This window comes from Orycteropus afer, unplaced genomic scaffold, assembly GCF_000298275.1.
Source record: "Orycteropus afer afer isolate SDZICR_OR568_19922 unplaced genomic scaffold, OryAfe1.0 scaffold00584, whole genome shotgun sequence".
In the NCBI taxonomy this organism is placed as follows: domain Eukaryota; kingdom Metazoa; phylum Chordata; class Mammalia; order Tubulidentata; family Orycteropodidae; genus Orycteropus; species Orycteropus afer.
Genome location: NW_006922171.1, coordinates 1,156,415 through 1,175,728, shown reverse-complemented (window position 1 = coordinate 1,175,728; position 19,314 = coordinate 1,156,415). Strand labels below are relative to the sequence as shown.

Sequence of the window (19,314 nt, the reverse complement as noted above, 5' to 3'; positions counted from 1 at the left end):
CAAGCAGGGTAATGAAATGGCTACTCGGCCTTTCAGATGTGCCTGGAGGTCAAGTTCGTTTATTGGTTTTTAATTTAGCTGAAATTATAGAGTGGTTGAAAGATTCCTTTGTTGGCAGCAATCTTTTGAATAGCCTCACAAACCTTTTGGTCTCTCCGTCTCTCTCTTTCCTCTCCCATTTGCAGGATTAGAAAAGCACTTGGGAGGCACATTAATCTTGCCAGTGTTGTCAGGAGTGATCAGCGAGTTTTATTAAAAGCCTTGGGATTGCCTGAAAGGCCTCCTTGTCTGAATTGGAAATGAAAGGGGCATGTTGAGACCCCAGGGCACACAGTCTGGATCCCTGACCTGGCCCTGTGGACTCTGAGCTGGCCCTGTTGAAGGAAGCACAGAAGCCTCCTTTGTGTCCGACATCAGATGGACGAGCTGCCCCCTAACAGCATGACCTCTCTGGGATGGGGTGGTCCAAATGCCCTGCTGTCCCTGCTGCTGCTGCTTTTGGGCCAGGCCAGCCCCACTTTTGTTAGCGTGAACCTCGGGGTGACAGTGATGAAGGGCCGTTCCACCTTCCTGTCTGGGGACAACCTGCAGTTTGCTGTCCCCAAAGAGAAAGACACCTGCAAAGTGGAAGTGGTGATGAACGAACCAATTACCCAGAGGGTTGGGAAACTCATGCCACAGGTAGGTCATATCAGAGACTTTCTGTTCTGTCATGTGTGTGAATGCAAGTGTGTGAGAGTTGGGGGAGGGGGAGCAGTGCACAGAGAGAGGCAAAATTTCTCCCCTCAACCTATCAAAAGTCATTGTTGTAAAACAGATGTTCACGTTTGAAACGGTCGAGTTGCAATTAGCAGGCAGAGGATTACACTGTTTTTCTATGTTAGGTAAGACCTGGTTTTGAATGTTCTTGGCTGACTGTGGATTATAATCCTGCAAACAACAGGATTTACTCCTAATTACATTAACAGCTGTGGAGGAAGGCAAATTCAAACTAATGTGAACATATGTATTTTTAAAAATAATATCTACAATGAACAAGATTTCTCCAATTTTACTGAAGACAACTCTTATAAGTGCTACCAGCTGCTTGACCTCATAGAGCAGCTGATTATCAAGGAGAAAGCAGAAGGTGAGAGACTTGAACATCTCTGATTTTACTTTCTCTGTGAGAAACTTAAGGAACTTTGGTTGTGCAGTACTTAAGCATGCATCTGCTAACTAAATGTTGGTGTTTTGGAGCCAACAGTGCTTCACAGGAGAAAAGACCTGTCACCCTGCTTCTGTGAAGATTTCAGCCTAGCAAACCCTCTGGGGCATTTCTACTCTGTCACAGTAGGTCATTATGAGTTGGAATTGATCAAATGGCACACAACAACAACAACAACAAAAGAAACTAAAAAGACAAACAAAAACAAAGGATAACAAAGAGAACAAAATAGCCTGCTTTTTAAGGCTTGGAGTGGGCAGTCACTTCTGTGATGTGAGGTGGACACTTTACAGGATCCTGCCCCAAATTATCTACCCGCTTCCAGCCAGTGTGCCTTGATAATAAAATATCAAGATTCATGACATTTTTAAGATGCACTTGTAACCTCAGAACTGCAAAGGTAAACATGACAAACTTTTCATCAATTAACATCATTTGAACATTCTCTTGCATAAGAGAAGTTAGACAAGACATGAATATACTTTAAATATTCAATACTGTTTAAAAATGTCTACATAATATATATTTTTTTATTAATCAAAACCTTCAGACATTGCTATTTAAAGGTGTTCTATGGTTAGTCTTTTGCAGGTAGAGATTTACCTTTTAATTCACTGGGTTTTAAGGTGCATTTTTATATATTTATTCCTATGCACAATAGAAAATTGCTTCTGGTTTCATTGCTTGTTCCTAATGTGGTTTAAATTTGTTCCCAAATGCAAACACTCTGGAGGATATATAATGGGTACTGCTGCTGTTTTTGGAAAAATATACCGCTCCATTTGCTGAACTGTGAACATTAATTTCTCCATTTGGCTAAAGAAACATATTCCATGAGATTATTAAAAAGTTGTAGGTGTTGTAGAGGTGGAATAAAGAAACTTAGATGGATGCTAACTCAAAATGATATCACTAAAAGTTATAGTTCAATCCTGGAAACCATCAAAATTCTGTGTGTGTGTGTGTGTGTGTGTGTGTGTCTCCCACCTTGGGGGTATTCCTGATATAACAACAACTCAATATCTGCCTCAAATCTGCCTCTAGATTTTCTTTTGTCAAAGAGCTTCAGATAGACATCTAAAAATGGTCAAAAAATATGGTGAGGGCCCCAGGCTCTAAGGCATTGTATTCTCAATTTCTTGGATGTTCTAACATTTCTCCGCTTTCTCCCAACATAATGCACATTCTGCAAGTGTGTTTGATTGGCATCTGTCCATCAAGGGAAAAGTATAGAACTGAGATAGCTCACACCTGGAGCCCAGATGTGCTAAATGGGATGGGTAGGTGATACAAAAGAGCTCTGGTGGCATAGTGCCTAAGGCATTTGACTGCTAACCAGGTGCTTGGTGGTTCAAACCTGCCAGCCACCCTGCGGAAGGAAGACTGGGCAATCGATTTTCATAAAGATTTACTGCCTTGGAAACCCAAAGGGGGTGGCTATGAGTTGGAATCGACTCGATGGCAGTGAGTTTGGTTGTTATTTATTGTTGTTGTTGAGGTGATACAGAGAAGCTCGTCAGTAGGCAATGGCGACCTAGCCATAAAGACTGCAGATCTGCTGGTGGGGAGGGACAGGTACCCACATAGGACTTTAATCCTAAAGTAACTGAGGTCCCTGATAAAGCAGACACCCCAGGGCTGTACTGATCTATGTGAGTGTATTATAAAGACTGATGAACTAATAACTGAGTGCTCCTTCCAACCTACATATACATGTTGTTGTTATGGGCCGTCAAGTTGGACCTGACTCATAGAGACCCCTCCTTGGGTTTCTGAGGCAGTATCACTACAGAAGTAGATTGCCCGACCTTCCTTCCGAGGAGTAGCTGGTGGGTTTGAACCACCAGCCTTCTGGTTAGCAGTCAAGTGCTTTAGGCATTATGCTACCAGAGCTCTCTCTCTCTCTCTCTCTCTCTCTCTAAATATATACTCAGAAAACTCACTGCTGGCAAGTCGATCCCAACTCATAGCAACTCCTCCTTGGGTTTCCAAGGCAGTGTCTCTACAGAAGTAGATTGCCCAGTCTTCCTTCAAAGGAGTGGCTGATGGATTTGAACTGCCAGCCTTCTGGTTAGCAGTCAAATGCCTTAGGCACTACACCACCAGTGCTCCTGTGTATACATACATACATATATACATATATATATATATATATATACACACACACACACACACATATAATTGCTTAACATTTATTTAGAAGTGAGACTGAGCAATATTTAAAGAAGAGAACAAACCTCCTGCATATGATACTCAATCTCAGGGTGGGGTCCAAATATTAATACCCCAGTGAGAAAAGCAAAAGCCAGGCCATCTCCCTAGAAGGCAATTTGGGGAAGGCTTATTGTTTCCTAGTTTTGATTTTTTTGGTTGAGGTAGTCCCTAGTGATGCAATCAGTTAAGCACTCAACTACTAACCAAAGGTTGGTTTGAACCACCCAGAGGTACCTCAGAATATTGGCCTAGCAATCTCCCTCAGAAAGGTCACAGTCTTGGAAACTCCATGGAGCTGTTCTACGCTACATACATGGAGTCACTGTAAGTCAGAATCAACTCAACGACAACCACCACCACCAACTCTATTACTTAGACCAGCCTCTGAGTGGGTTTCTCTCTCTGCCCCAAGTATATATCTTCTAAACAAATACAACACTCTTCCTCAGAGGAAGGGAATTTTCTCTAGCATGTATTTTTGGTGCTGGTTTAATAGTCTTCATCATTTGGTCTTTTCTGTGGCACTAGGGAGCAAAAAGAGATCTGAGTGACTAGAGCTGGTAAAAACTTTTTTGTGTACAAAGGTCAAGGATTGGAGTAGACTTCCAAATCATGTTCATTTCAAACTTTGATTTTAAAGCAAAGAGGCACTTACCAGAAAGACAATAAGGAGCAGAAATAATGCAATGCTTAGCTGACTTGGGCAACTCTTGACTGCTTGGAACTGGGGCAGGGATCTGAACAGCCACAACTGACCCCTGAGCATACTGTTGCCCATTAAAAAATAAATAAATAAAAGGATTGTGTCCTGAATACTCAGTGTATGTATTTCCAGAGGCAAATCCGATAAGGTTAAAACTAGTAAGTGATTTTATCTTCTAATAATTATTCTGTAGTAAAGGAGTCCATTAAAATGTGGAGGTTTCTATAGCAAATCTGTAGATTAGGAAAACTTTGTCAAAGGAGCTCTGGTGCAGCAGTGATTAAAGCATTTGGCTGCTAACCGAAAAGGTCAGCAATTAGAACCCACCAGCTGCTCCGCTGGAGAAAGATGAGGCAGTCTGCTTCAGTAAAGATTTACAGCCTTGGAAACCCTAGGGGGCAATTCTACTCTGTCCTGCGGGGTCTGCGTCAGAATCACCTTGGTGGAAATGGTGTGCTGTTTGTCAAATTTCCAGGATATTGTTCCTGTTTTTTCATTCTAGTAATTTGAACAAAAACAAGATTTCCAGGTAAACTCTGCTTGTTTTTTGTTTTGTTTCTGGAATTTGTGCTTGTTTTTAATCCAGGCTGGTTTAGCCATCCCCAGGCATTCATTTCTTATGGAGTTTCTGAAATTGAGATAGCTGAATGTGCATGTACACATACAAAGTGGAAACATTATTCTTTAATAGAGCTTAATAGTAAGTTGAAAGCAAGGCTTATATGAACTCATTTCTTGCGAAATGATTGTATTAACAACACCCTGCTGCGTAATGAGCAGTCTTCGGTGATTTGTGCAGAAAATGTTTTGTTTAACATCTGTTCAATTAGTGTTTTCATTTCATTATTGAAGTTTGTCTTAGGACAACAAGTTCATTTTCCTATTGGATATTTGGAAAGGGTCTTCAATTGGTGCACACCAGTACTTTGGTTTAGATACCCCTCTTGATATATTCAAAAAGACCAGGTACACAGCCACATGTATTGCTTATGCTTTAGTGATAAGCCTTCCTCACCCTTCTCACACCTGATTCAAAGCAAGAAATTTCCTGGGCGGAAAACCACCCAGTTTAGTGCTGAGCTTGCTCTTTTGAGCTGGAAATACAGCAGTGAGAAAAATACCTCTAGTTTGAACCAGTTTACTCTCATTAAAGTAAGTAATGAGTTAGGAATGTGTGACAATTTAATTATAAATTGTAATTGAAAAGCAGTTGAAGTGGAAAAAAACAAACCCAGATCGTAATTAGAAAAGGATTTAGCTCTCCTTTGTTTTAGTTAGTAAATTTATGGACAATTATGGTTGTCGCCTTTTATAAAAGGAAAACATATTATGAAACATAAAACAGATGTTTCTTCTAACATAGCAGATTGTGTCTTTACTACAATAACTATTTGTCAGTAGGAGCTCTGGTAGCATAGTGCCTAAGGCACTTGACTGCTAACCAGAAGGCTGGGGGTTCAAACTCACCAGCCACTCCTCGGAAGGAAGGTTGGGCAATCTACTTCTGTAGTGATACTGTCTCGGAAACCCAAGGAGGGGTCACTATGAGTCGGGTCTGACTCCACGGCAAATAACAACAACAACAATTTGTCAGTGATATGGGGGAAGGCCTTTCCTTTCTCCCCTTCCTCGTTGTCAATTAAGAAGAGAAACCGAACCAATGATGCCTGTGGGAAAAGAAAGTCATTTGTATTAGTGGTAGTCTTCCCAGAGTGGATTATGTTGTTTGAGAACACTGGAAGCTGTAAAAAGGTACAGACATCATGAACTCAAATAGTGACAAAGTGTAAATCCTAAAGCGTATTTCTCAGCCCTCTACCAATTCAGATTGGGCAGAATGAGTGTCATAACCTGTGTGAAAGAGAAGATACTTCTGCAATTCCTTTATTAATTGTGAGTGACACCGCTCACTATTATTTTAATTATATAAAGGTAATTGCCTTTAAATCTCCATTTGTCTCATCAGTTATTTCTTTTTATATAACAAATAAAAACAGTCTTTTGTAAGTATATGAGAGACAATTGTGAGTCATGATTGGCTATGTTCAACCACAAAAGTATCCATAATTAGTGACTTCTTCTTTGAATAGGAAACACTATTTGGAACAAAAGACAGGCATATGAGCTAAACATTTACGTTAGATAGATACACTCCTTGGAGAGATCAATCATGGGAGAATAGAAGGACAGTGTATGCACAGGGAGACAGCGCAGGGGGCAGGAGTGCATGGGAGGGAAGGACACAGGGAAGAAGTAACTATGGGGAGGAAGTGGGAGGGGAACTGTTGCATTGTGGGAAATTACAGTCAATGTCATGAGACAAAGTGTACGTGAGTTGCTGTATGGAAAGTGAATTTGCCCTGTAAACTTTCACCCAAGTCACAATAAAAAGGAGAAAAAAAAAACACTATTTAGAAAAGAAAGAAAAGGAAAAAATAAAAATAAAACATATTCCTCACTTATTATCTCCTTACTCACATTTTGCATTTATGACAACAGTAAAAAAAAAAGTCTTCTATTTGACTATTTTGCCATTAACAACATATACCTAAAAAACTGACTGCCGCCAAGTCAGATCTGACTCATAGTGACCCCTCCATGGGTTTCTGAGGCAGTATCACTATGGAAGTAGATTGCCCAACCTTCTCTCTGAGGGAGGGCAGTAACAAATACCTAGGGGCAAGTCAAGAGTAATGTTGGCTGTGATGGTTAAGGTTCTGTGCCAACTTGGCTGGGCCATGATTCTCAGTGATTTAGAAGTTTATGTAATGTAATTTAGGAAGTTATGTAATGTAGTCATTCTCCATTTTCTCATCTCATATGGTCTTCTTCCATTTTCTCTTAGGCTGATTTTCACCACCAGGGTTGGCTCACTCTTTCTCTATATCCAAAACCAAAACCACACTCACTGCTGTTGAGTCAGATCTGACTCATAGTGAACCTTCCTTGGGTTTCTGAGGTGGTATCACTATGGAAGTAGATTGCCCAATCTTCCTTCTGAGGAGTGGCTGGTGGGTTTGAACCACCAGCCTTCTGGTTTGCAGTCAAATGCCTTATACATACACACACACAGAACTATAGGAGCCCTGGTGGTACAGTGGTTAGGTGCTCAGCTACTAACGAAAAGGTTGATGGTTAGAGTCTACACAGTAGCTCCACGGGAAAAAGACCTAGTTGATATGTTCCTATAAAGATTATTGCCAAGAACACCCTATGAGGCAGTTCGACTCTGTCACATGGATTTGTCATGAGTCAAAATCAACAGCATCTAACTACAACAATAATACAGTGTGTCTGTGTGAGGGATCATGTATGCCTTTGCCTATATGCACACAGGGAGACTTCTAACTCAAGTGATAAGAACCCCTGAAGAGTGTGAGTAAATAAAATTTGGACAAATGGAATTATATTTTACATGCACTGGCACAGTGATTAAAGCCAAAAGTGATTGACCAAAAAGTTGGCAGTTTGGACCTACCAACCACTCTGCAGTACAAAGATGAGGCATTCTGCTTCTGTAAAGATTTATAGCCTTAGAAACTCTATGGGGCAGTTCTGCTCAGTCCTATTGGGTCATTATGAGTCAGAATTGACTCTATTGCAGTGGATTTGGTTTGGGATTTTTTATAGGCTATAAAAAGATAATTATTTAGAAAAGCACTTACCTTCAATTTATCTGCTTGATCTGTTTGGATTTTCATTATTTACATATTATCAAACAAGACATACCTGTATGAGCAATATGGTGAATGGGCATGGGGGTAGGGTAGAAGTGGTGGTAAAAATGATTACATACAAAACTCTGACAGACCCTAATTTTTCCAGGCAGCACTCCCCTGGTGGAAAGCAAAAACAATTAAAAAACTGGTACCAGTTTTCTCACAGATATTTGTCCATTTCTTCATGTAAACTAGGTATTTGACTGCCATTTCCTTCCAAACGAAGTAAAATATGTTCACAATGGCTGCCCAATTCTTGATGAAGACACAGTGAAGCTTAGACTTTACAGGTAAGCCACAAAATAACATCATTCATTCTTTGCCAGAGAAGCATTCTATGTGGTTCAGGGATTTTTCTGTGGATAAGTATCATCATGGGGGCATTACGAGATTCCAAACTAGAAAGTACTCATTAGAAACTGGAGACCTAAACATTTGAGGCAAGAACTACAGCCAACTTTCAATTACCTGAATTTTTACCATCTTCCTTGGGGCTTTTCTGTGGTGGTTATTAGCCTTATCCTGCTTTCCTTTAGTGCTCTTAAACGGTCTCTCTGGTGTTCTAATCCTCACTTATGTTCTGGAATTAGACAATTCGCATAGTAAGCAGTGGTGGTTCAGTGGTAGGACTCTCACCTTCATGTGGGAGACTTGTGCTTGATTCTCACCCAGCACCTTTCAAGTGCAGCTATACTATCTGTCAGTGGAAGTTTGTGTATTGCCATGATGCTGAAGATGTTTCATCAGAACTTCTGGACTAAGACACAGTAGGAAGAAAGGCCTGGTCATCTACTTCCAAAAAATCAACTAATGAAAACCCTATGGATCACAATAGTCCAGTTTTGTGCATAGGTTCTTCATGAGTCAGGGAGGGCAACTTGACAACAGCTAACAACAACTATGGTCGCACAAACTATAGATATGCTAAACCACTGAGTTGTATACTTTAAAAGAGTGAATTTATTGTATATAAATCATATCACAATAAAAAATTCATTTTAAACTTAAATTCATGGTGATGGTATTGAAGTATAGATTTTGTAGAAGCAACTGAGAACTCAGTGTAGGTAGAGATAGGTCTTTACAGAGGCCTTTACTTAGTTTTTATTGCTCTTGGCTAAAATACCTCAGTATGAATTTCTCTGAAGCTGTACACTAGTGCAGAAGACTTTTGTAGAAGGCACTGGAACAGAGAATCATTCTTTAAACATTTATGAGAGGTGAGAATACATGGGCTCTTTTGGTGCTCACAGTATAAGAAGAAAGATTGTTTGAAAATTGTGATATAGGTGACAGGTTCCAAAAGAGAAACTTGAACAAGTGCTGTGCTCAGAAATTGACATGGCACCTGTGGTACTTCCCTTGGGCAGCCATAACAAAATATCACAAAGTAGGTGGCTTAAAATAACAGAAATGTACTCTCGCACAGTTCTGGATGTGTGTGGCAGGGTTGGTTCCTTCTGTGGACTCTGAGGGAGAATCTATTTCCTCCCTCTCTCCCAGCTTCTGGTGGTTGCCTGCAATCCTTGGTGTTCCTAGATTTGTAGACAGATCACTCTGTCTGCATTGTCATATGGTGTTCTCTTTTGTGGGTGCCTGTATCTCTGTGTCTAAATTTACCTCTTATTGTAAGGACAGCAATCAGTCATTAGATTAGGAACCACCCTAAGTCAGTGTGACCTCATCTACAATGAATTACAATTAACTCAATGGCACTGGGTTTATGGAACAAAGATCTTACTTACAAATAAGGTTACATTCAAAGATACTAAGGGTTAGGATGTGAACATTTGTTTTAGGGGACACAATCCAACCTATCACAACACCTAAGGATCCATTTTGAAACTCTAAAATTGGCATGGGACTGTTAGACTTTTCCAAGATTGTAGAGTTAAAAATCAAACTAACTTCAAAGACCTTGCCTGAACAATTTGAAATATCCTGGAAGGGCTAGAAGAACTGATGTTCTTTGGCTGCTCCCACTTCTTCCTCAGGTTAGAGAGGATGGAGGAGTATGAATTAAGGGCAGGGTCAGAGGTACTGTCAATGGTCTTCATCTTCAGGACAAAGGGAGTATGCAGAGGAGTTGGAGACAGATGATCAGAAAACATGATTTTTTCCTTTATACCTCATTTTAGCCTCTTTGGCAAGCCACTTAACCTCTTTATGCCTCTATTTTCTCATCTGTAAAATGGAACTAACAATGCCTCTTGAATGAGACACTGTAAAGAATTAGCCTAATGTGGCTATAATGAAAGCTCATCAATTAGGAATACATTGTTGACACACACTCATCACTCATTAATTTTTTCTCTTAGAGAAGAATGACAAGCCATTTTTAAAGTCTCTGAAAATACCCTAGATACTAAGTCATTAAGAGGATGGAGTGAGTGGAAGTAATAATTGCTAATACTCTTTTTGTGCCAAACACTGAGCTGGGTACCTCAACTAGACTATAAATGACCACTCATGTGGTGGTGTATCTGAACAGCAGAAAGGCCCTGATGCTTCAGAAAATCCCTCCACCCTTTCACCCCTAGCTCGAATATAATCCATTAATTATACAGGCTTGATCCTCTTAAATTACATATGCACTCAGATTCTCATAGAAGTGAGACTCTGTGCTCTTAGCAGTCATTAAATATCCATATGGATGATTGATTTGAGAGCAGGCATTGAAGAAAGGTGCCTGGAGGGAGAGGTAGCAGAAAAAGAAGTTGTCACCAAGGGAAATGGAAGAAGGGAAAAGAGAAGGGAGGTGTGAGTAGAGTATGAAACAGAATCCAAACTCTACCTGATATACAAATTTTGTGAAGGCCAAAGCCAGGTAGATGGATATCAGAAGTATCTGTACACCAGTAAATATTGCTTTTGCTCCATTTTCTCCATAGATTTACCGAAACAGATACCTTCACAGAAACCTTTATCCTGCGGGTCTATCTCCTGGAACCAGACTGTAACATCATTCAAATGACTAACAATGTGCTGGAGGTGTCTGAATTCTATGACTTGTCCCGTGCCATTGATAAGAACTTGCTCAGCTTTGACTATGATCGGGCAGCTAACCTGGAGTGTACTGTCAGGCTGGACCCTGTAGAAACCTGGCTACCTGCTCATGGCCAGATGGTCCTGGTGGAGCCTGGGCCAGAAGAACCTCGTGGAGATCAACCACACAGTTTTTTCCCTGAGTCACGTATGATATGTTTTAATAAAATAACTATAAATAGTCATCTTCCACCTTGACAAAGAGTTTTAGTTGACTACTACATAAAACTTTTAGCTAATTGAAAAAATATTATATGATGGTTAAGAGAGTAGACTCTGGAATCAGAAGGTCCTGGGTTTGAAAACTGCCTCTGCTATTTATGTTCTGCGTTATTTTAGACAAATTACTTAACCTGTCAAAGTCTCTGCAAAATGGGAAAGGATAAAGCTATCCCTCGGGGTGTTAGAAGAAGCTCTAGTAGCGTAGTGCCTAAGGCACTTGACTGCTAACCAGAAGACTGGTGGGTTTGAACCTTCCTCCTCAGAAAGAAGGTTGGGCAATCTACTTCTGTAGTGATACTGCCTCGGAAACCCAAGGAGGGGTGACTATGAGTCAAGTCCGACTCCATGGCACACAACAACAACAGGGGTGTTAGAAGAATGGGAGTAAGTGAGATCACATGCACATAATGTGTGTGACTCATATAAGTGCTCAGTAATTGTTAGCTGTTGTTGTTAGTGAGGAGTCCTGGTGGTGCAGTAGTTAAGCACTTAGGTGCTAACTGAAAGGTTGGTGGTTCATACACAGTAGAAAAGACTTGGCATATGCTCCCATAAATATTACAGCCTAGAAAACCCTATGGGGCAGTTCTACTCTGTCCTATAGGGTTGCTAAGAGTCAGAATCAACTCGATGGCACACAACAACAACATTATCAGTCATAGGTCAATGGGTGGCACAAACGTTTTGCAATCAGCTACTAACCTAAACTTTGGTGGTTCAATCACACAAAAAGCACTGTGGAAGAAAGGCTTGGAAATGTGCTTCTGTAAAGATTATAGCTAAGAAAACCCTATATGGCAGTTCTACTTTGTCCTATACAGTCTGGACAAGTTGTAATATACTGAATGGCACACAACAACAAATACATAATAGTGTTCTAGTTACTAAGGACAGATAAAGATATATAAGGGATAACTTGAATTTGGACAGAAGTTTACAGTTAAACACACATTTGTGCATAAGTCATCTCATTTAGTTTTCGCAATCATCTGCTTAAAACCAAAAACCAAACTCAGCTGCCATTGAGTTGATTCCAACTCATAATGAGATCCTCAATGGGTTTCCAAGGCAGTAAATCTTTACAGAAGTAGATTGCCCAATCTTCCTTCTGCAGAGTGGCTGGTGGGTTTGAACTGCCAACCTTCTGGTTAGCAGTCTAATGCCTTAGGCACTATACCACCATTCTACTCCTGCTTAAGAAGTAGAATATCCATTTTGTACATCAGGGAATTGAGACCACAGTATGTGGCCTGTGAACATCATATACCCCACAAGCATGAAATATTTAGTTGGAAAGAGATGTGCAAACTATTCAGAAGACAATCATGGTATTTCACTGTACATAAATTATATTTCAATAAGATGTATTTATAAATAAATAAATAAGTAAAAAGACAATTATGGTTTCAGTGGAAGGGAGAGAGTGGATTGGTTCAGATGGTCAAAAAATATTTTGAGGAATTTAGTTGGCAAACTAACTAGGCCCGGAAGGACATGCAGAATTTGAGTGTGTGACAAGCAGAATAGGGAATTTCAGTAAGTAGAACAGTCTATTAGAGATTGTATGATGACACTATGAAAGCTGATACTGCAAAGGAAGGCTGGAGCTAGATTGTGGAAAGCCTCAGAGAGTTACTGGTCTCTTTGCCATTAATGTCCAAGCACCAGAAAATACACTGAATTATTTTTTTCTCTCATTTTAATTTTTGGTGATCAAGGACCTGGTGAGACAACTAGCCACCTATTCTTTTCAGTAAACTTAATTACAAGCTTTCAGACTAATGGCAACCCACTCAGTGAATGGTCGGAGGGTGCACATCAATATTTCTTGGGATGGACAAAGGAAATAAATATCCATAGAAGGGAGGATTTGTTTTTAAGTTTCACGATCTCTATGTTCCAGTGACTGTCTTGATCCAATGTTGTGTATTCTAGGACTGGGAACAGAACTGAGGTGTCCAGGTGGAAGCTGTCCCATAGGACTGAAGAAAGTAGGAAGTCTCAAAGTAAGCTGTGAGGAGTTCCTGCTGATGGGTCTTCGATATCAACATCTGTATCCCCCTTCACCCAACATTGACTATATCTCCATCCGCCTGGATCTCACAGATAGCAGGAGTAAAACCATATACAAGGTAGAGCTTGAAGTTGCGTGTATCTGTCCATAGCTGGTCCAAAGTAAGAGAGCCAATACCATGGGGGGCCTCTTGCTGGCTTCCATGCCAGGGAGCAGTCCTCGTGCTATTGTGGGTGGAACTGCATGACTCACTGGAGTTGTAGGCACCTATTCTGCCAATATGTATAGTATTGGCATTTAATTTCCTTTTTCTGGCCCTTTTCTACCTTTAAGGTAACTAATACAATATGGCAAAGAATCGGGCTAGTTATATGCCAACTTCCTTCTTTACTTCCCTTCAGTATTCTTCAGCTTGGCATTTGACCTATTGTAACACCTCTTCAATGCTTCTTTTCCTCTTTGGTTATTAGAACCTCTTTTTACCTATTGGAGGAAGTTAGGGAGTTCACATACCCACTCTGCAAGATGAAGGGAAACTGGCAGAGAGGACTTCAATCCAACTGTTGTAATAGATTCTGTCATTTTCACTCTTCCAGACTTTGGGATGGAGAGTTGGTCATTAAGGAAGCACACCTCCAAAGGACTTTTCAGCCTTAGAATTTATATTTAAAAAAAGAAATTATTTGTTTTTGATGGTAATATATACAAGCAAACATACAATTTCTAAATGAACAGTTCAATAACACTGGTTATATACTTTATATTGTGTCACCATTCTATCTCTACCCATATTGTTTCATTACCATTAATTGAGGCTCTCTGCCTGTTAACGTTCTCATCTGTATTTAGATTAACTGTTACCAGTTTACATTTATGTAGATAATTCTTTTTTGTTTTAATACATTTAATTGAAATATAACTTATGTACAGTGAAATACACAAAACTAAAGTGAAATGGGTCAATGCATTTTTTTTTTCTGCAGCATTCCCTCCCCTCCCCTCCCAACCCTAGTAACCAACAAAGAAAGTTTCCTTCCATATATAAACCTTTCCTTGACTTTTTACAATAATGAGCTAATACTATATTTGTCCTCTTATGGTTGACTTATTTCACTCAGCATAATGTCCTCCAAGTTCATCCACATTATGCAGTCTTTTGCAGATTCTACATTATTCTTTAGTGTTCCATAGTATCCCATTGTGTATATGTATCATAGTTTGGTTATCCATTTTTCTGCTGATGGGTATGTAGGTTGTTTGCATCTATTTGCTATTGTAAATAGTGCTGTAATGAAAGGGATGTGCACATATCTGTTCTTGTCCTGGCTCTCACTTCTTTAGGGTATATGCATAGTAGTGGGATTTCAGGGTCAAATGGTATTTCTAACTCCAGCTTTTTAAGGAATCACCATACTGCTTTCCACAGTGGTTGTATCATTTGATAGTGCCACCAGCAGTGTATGAAAGTCCCAATCTGTCCACATCCTCACCAGCATTTGTTATTTTCTGTCTTATTGAACTTTGCCATTAGTGCTGGGGTGAGAGGGTATCTCATTGTTGTTTTGATTTGCATCTCTCTGATGGCTAATGATTGTGAACATTTATTCATTTGTTTGCTGGCCACCTGAATATCCTTTTTGATGAAGTGTCTATTCATGTCTTCTCCCCATTTTTGAATTATATTGTTAATCTTTTTGTGTTGAAGTGTTGGAGTTTTCTATAAATTTTAGAGATAAGTCCCTTGTCAGATATGTCATTGCCAAATATTTTTTCCCAATCTGTAGGCTCACTTTTGACTCTTTTGGAGAAGTCTTTGGAAAGACATAAAAATTTAATTTTTAGAAGGTCCCATTCATCTATTTTATCTTCAGCTGTCTATAAATTTTCAGTTATGCTTAACAGTCTATTTATGCCATAAATTAGGGCCCCTGAATATGCCCCTATTTTTTCCTTGAGGAGCTTTACAGGTTTTTTTTTTTTTTTTTGTTATTTGCCATCGAGTTGGACCCAACGCATAGCGACCCCTCCTTGGGTTTCCGAGGCGGTATCACTACAGAAGTAGATTGATTACCCAACCTTCCTTCCAAGCAGTGGCTGGTGGGTTTGAACCGCCAGTTTTCTGGTTAGCAGTCAAGTGTCTTAGGCACTGCGCTTCCAGGGCTCCTTTACAGTTTTAGGTTTCACATTTAAGTCTTTGATCCATCTGGAGTTAGTTTTTGTGTATGGTGGGAGGTATGAATATTATTTCATTTTTCTGCAAATGGTTATCCAGTTTTACCAGCACCATTTGTTAAAGAGATCATCTCTTTCCCGTTTAATGGATCTCAGTCCTTTGTCAAAAATCAGCTGACCATATAGGTCGATGAATCTATTTCTGGGTTCTCAGTTCTGTTCCACTGGTCTCTGTGTCTGTCATTGTACCGATACCAGGCCAATTTGACTACTGTGGCTGTATAGTAGATTTTGAGACCTGGGAGTGAGAGATCTCCTACTTTGTTCTTCTTTTTTAATACTGCTTCGCTTATTTGAGATCTCTTTTCCCATATAAAATAAGTGATTGCTTTTTTCCATATCCTTAAAGAATACTGATGGAATCTGGATTGGGATTACATAGAATGTATGTTGTTGTTGTTGTTGTTATGTGCTGTCAAGTTGATCTGACTCATAGCGACCCCTCCTTGGGTTTCTGAAGCAGTATCACTACAGAAGTAGATTGCTCCATCTTCCTTCCAAGGAGTGGCTGGTGGGTTTGAACCTCCAGCCTTTTGGTTATACATAGAATGTATAGATGGGTAGTATTGACATTATCACAATGTTTAATCTTCCTATCCATGAGTGCGGTATGTTCTTCCATTTATGTAGATATCTTATGGTTTCTTGGAGTAGTGATTTGTAGTTTTCTTTGTCCCTACTGAGATTTATTCCCAAGTATTTTATTTTTTTGGTAGCTTTTGTAAATGGTGTTGATTTCCTTTTCAGCAATCCCTTTCCTGGTGTAGAAGAATCCAGCTGACTTTTGTATGTTAATCTTGTATTCTGCCACTTTGCTAAATCTCTAAATTATTTCCAGTAGTTTGTTTTATCTGAATCTCTTGGGTTTTCTATGTACAGGATAATATCTTCAGCAAATATGGATAGTTTGACTTCTTCCTTACCAGTTTGGATGCCTTTGATTTTCCTTTTTTGACTTATTGCCTTGGCTAGGACTTCCAATGTAATGTTGAATAGAAGTGGTGATAGAGGGCATCCTTGTCTGGTTCCTGTTCACCAGGAGAATGGTTTCTGTTTCTCTCTATTGAGAATAATGTTGGCTGTTAGTTTTGCATATATGTCCCTTATTATGTTGAGGAATCTCCTTTCTATTCCTATTTTGCTGAGAGTTTTTTTTTTTTTTTTAAATCAGGAATCGGTGTTAGGTTTTATCAGATGCCTTTTCTGCATCAATTGATATGATCATATGGTTCTTTTCCTTTGTTTTATTTATGTGATGAATAACATTGGTTGTTTTTCTAATGTTGAACCATCCTTGCATACCTGGTCTGAATCCCACTTGGTTATAATGTATTGTTTTTTTGATATGTTGTTGGAGTCTGTTGGCTTGTATTTTGTTGAGGATTTTTGCATCTATATTCATGAGGGATATTGGTCTGTAGTTTCTCTTTTGAGTGATATCTTTGCCTGATTTTGGTATCAAGGTTATGCTTGCTTCATAAAATGAATTTGGGAGGAGTCCATCCTTTTCTATGTTGTGGAATAGTTTGAGTAGGATTGGTGTCAGCTCTTCTCTGAATGTTCGATAGAATATGTCAGTGAAAACATCTGGGCCAGGGTTTTTTTTTGTTGTTGTTGGTAATTTTTTTTTTATGACCTATTTAATTTCTTCTTTTGTTATGGGTCTGCTTAAAATTTCCACCTCAGCCTCTGTTAGTATAGGTAAGTAGTACGTTTCTAGAAATCTGTCCATTTCTTCTAGGTTTTTGAATTTGTTGGAGTATAGTTCTTCATAGTATCTTGATATTACCCTTTAAATTTCTGTTGGTTCTGTTGTGGTGTCACCCAATTCATTTTTTATTCATGTTATTTGTATTCTCTCTGCCAAAGGGGCAGGGAGGCTGTATCTTCTGACCTACTCTAATCCCCTAAGACAGAGACAGAATCACCATCAATAGCCCAAGGCTCTTTCCTGTGATGCCAGACCTGCCGCCTCCCTCCGGTCCTTTCAAAAACCCTGACACCAACTGTTCCTCCCACAGCACCCACCACCTCTCTGCTGGGTTTGATAATTCACTGCAGTGGCCACACAGAACTCACAGACTACAGGGTTTATTAGGGAAGCAACAGGCTTCAAGTTCAGGAACATGCTCAGTCTCTCTCAGCCTGCTGTCTCTCAGCCAACAGTCTTTCTCAATCTCTCTCAGCAGTGCATGTCTCTCAGTGTCTCTCTCAGCAGTGTGTGTCTCTTGCATCTCTCTCTCAGCAGCATGTGTCTCTCATGTCTCTCAGAAGCCTGTTTCTCTCAGCAGCACATCTTTCTCAACCAGCAGTCAGAGAGACTCCTTCTGCCTCTAGGAGGGCTCCTTTTGAGCCTGGCAGAGTGACCAAAGCAAGCAATCTCCACATCAGAATTCTATACACCTGAGAGAGTGCGGACTACTCAGAAGATTGCTTTGTGTTGCTCCCAACAGAAATACCCCAGGTGGATAACTCTAACAATCAGGAGCTACTCAGTTGCTCACGGCAAATTCCACCACAGAGTTTACCAAGACTTATGGCTAGAAAAGCCACACTATGTAATTTACTACATCGCACTCCCCCTCTATTCCTTTGTTAAACTTCCCAGTGACTTGTCAATTTTTTCTATTTTCTGTTTCATTTATTTCTGCTCCCATCTTTATTATTTCTTTTTTCTGGTGATTATAGGCATTTTTGCTGCTCTTTTTCTAATTGTTGGAGATGTTGGGTTAAGGTGTTGATTTTGGCTCTTTCTTCTTTTTTGATGTGTGCATTAATTGCTATAAATTGGCCTCTAATCACTGCTTTTGCTGTGTCCCAAAGATTTTGGTATGTTGTGTTTTCATTCTTGTTTGATTTAAGGAATATTTTAATTTCATTTTTTATTTCTTCTATTATCCAGTCATTTCCAAGGAGGGTGTTCTTCAATTTCATGTGTTTTCTCTTTTTCCGTTCATCTTCCTATTGTTGATTTCTAATTTTATAGGATTGTGATCTGAGAAGATGCTTTGCGGTATTTCAGTGTTTTTAAATATATTAAGGATTGCTTCATGACCTAACATATGGTCTATCCTGGAGAATCTTCCATGTGCACTGGAAAAGAACGTATATTGGGTGAAGTGCTCTGTACATGTCTATAGGGTCAAGTTGGTGGATTGTATTGTTTAGTTCTTCTGTGTCTTTGCTGAATTTCTTTCCAGTTCTATCTGTGATTGAAAGTGGTGTATCAAAATCTTCTACCCACCAGCCACTCCTCGAAAGGAAGGTTGGGCAATCTACTTCCATAGTGATACTGCCTCGGCAACCCAAGGAGGGGTCGCTATGAGTCGGGGCCGACTCGATGGTACACAACAACAACAACTATGACTGTGGGGTTATCTATCTGTCTTTTCAGTTCTGTTAGAGTCTGGTTTATGTATTTTAGGCTCTTTCATTGGGTGCATAAATATTTATTATGGTTATGTCCTCTTGTTCAATCAATCCTTTAATCATTATATAATGTCCTTCCTTGTCTCTTACGGTTTTTGTCTTAAAGTCAATTTTATCAAAAACTAATATTGCCACTCCTGCTCCTTTTTGGTTGCCATTTGCCTGATATATCTATTTCCAACCTTTGCTTTTTTAGTCTATTTTTGGTATGTCTCTCTTAGACAGCATATTGATGGTTCATGTTTTTGTATCCAGTCTGCAACTTTCCATCTCTTGAGTGGTACATTTAATCCATTGACATTCAGTGTAATTATTGACAATATGAATTTATTGCTGTCTATGATAATTGGAGCTGTGTGTCAACTTGGCTGGACCCCAGTTCTGTGTGGTTGTTCCCATGATGGGATCAGATGACTGTGTTCTGAGTGGCCAGTCTGCCCAAGGGGAGTTTCCCTAGGGGTGTGGCCTGCTTCCAAGATATCCAGGGACATCCTGGGAAGAGCCACATTCTTTGAGGGATTGGAACCCT

At 39.7% G+C, this 19,314-nt stretch overlaps 1 protein-coding gene across 1 annotated transcript in view; it reads left to right on the top strand.

The window, feature by feature from the left end:
* The first annotated feature begins 441 nt into the window (after positions 1-441).
* Positions 442-19,314, top strand: part of FREM1 (FRAS1 related extracellular matrix 1) — a 212,180-nt gene continuing 193,307 nt past the window's right edge. The window contains exons 1-4 of the mRNA XM_007956225.1: positions 442-681; positions 8,039-8,133; positions 10,735-11,036; positions 13,046-13,242. Of these exons, the coding sequence (XP_007954416.1) occupies positions 442-681; positions 8,039-8,133; positions 10,735-11,036; positions 13,046-13,242 (834 nt within the window). The remainder of the gene's footprint in view (positions 682-8,038; positions 8,134-10,734; positions 11,037-13,045; positions 13,243-19,314) is intronic.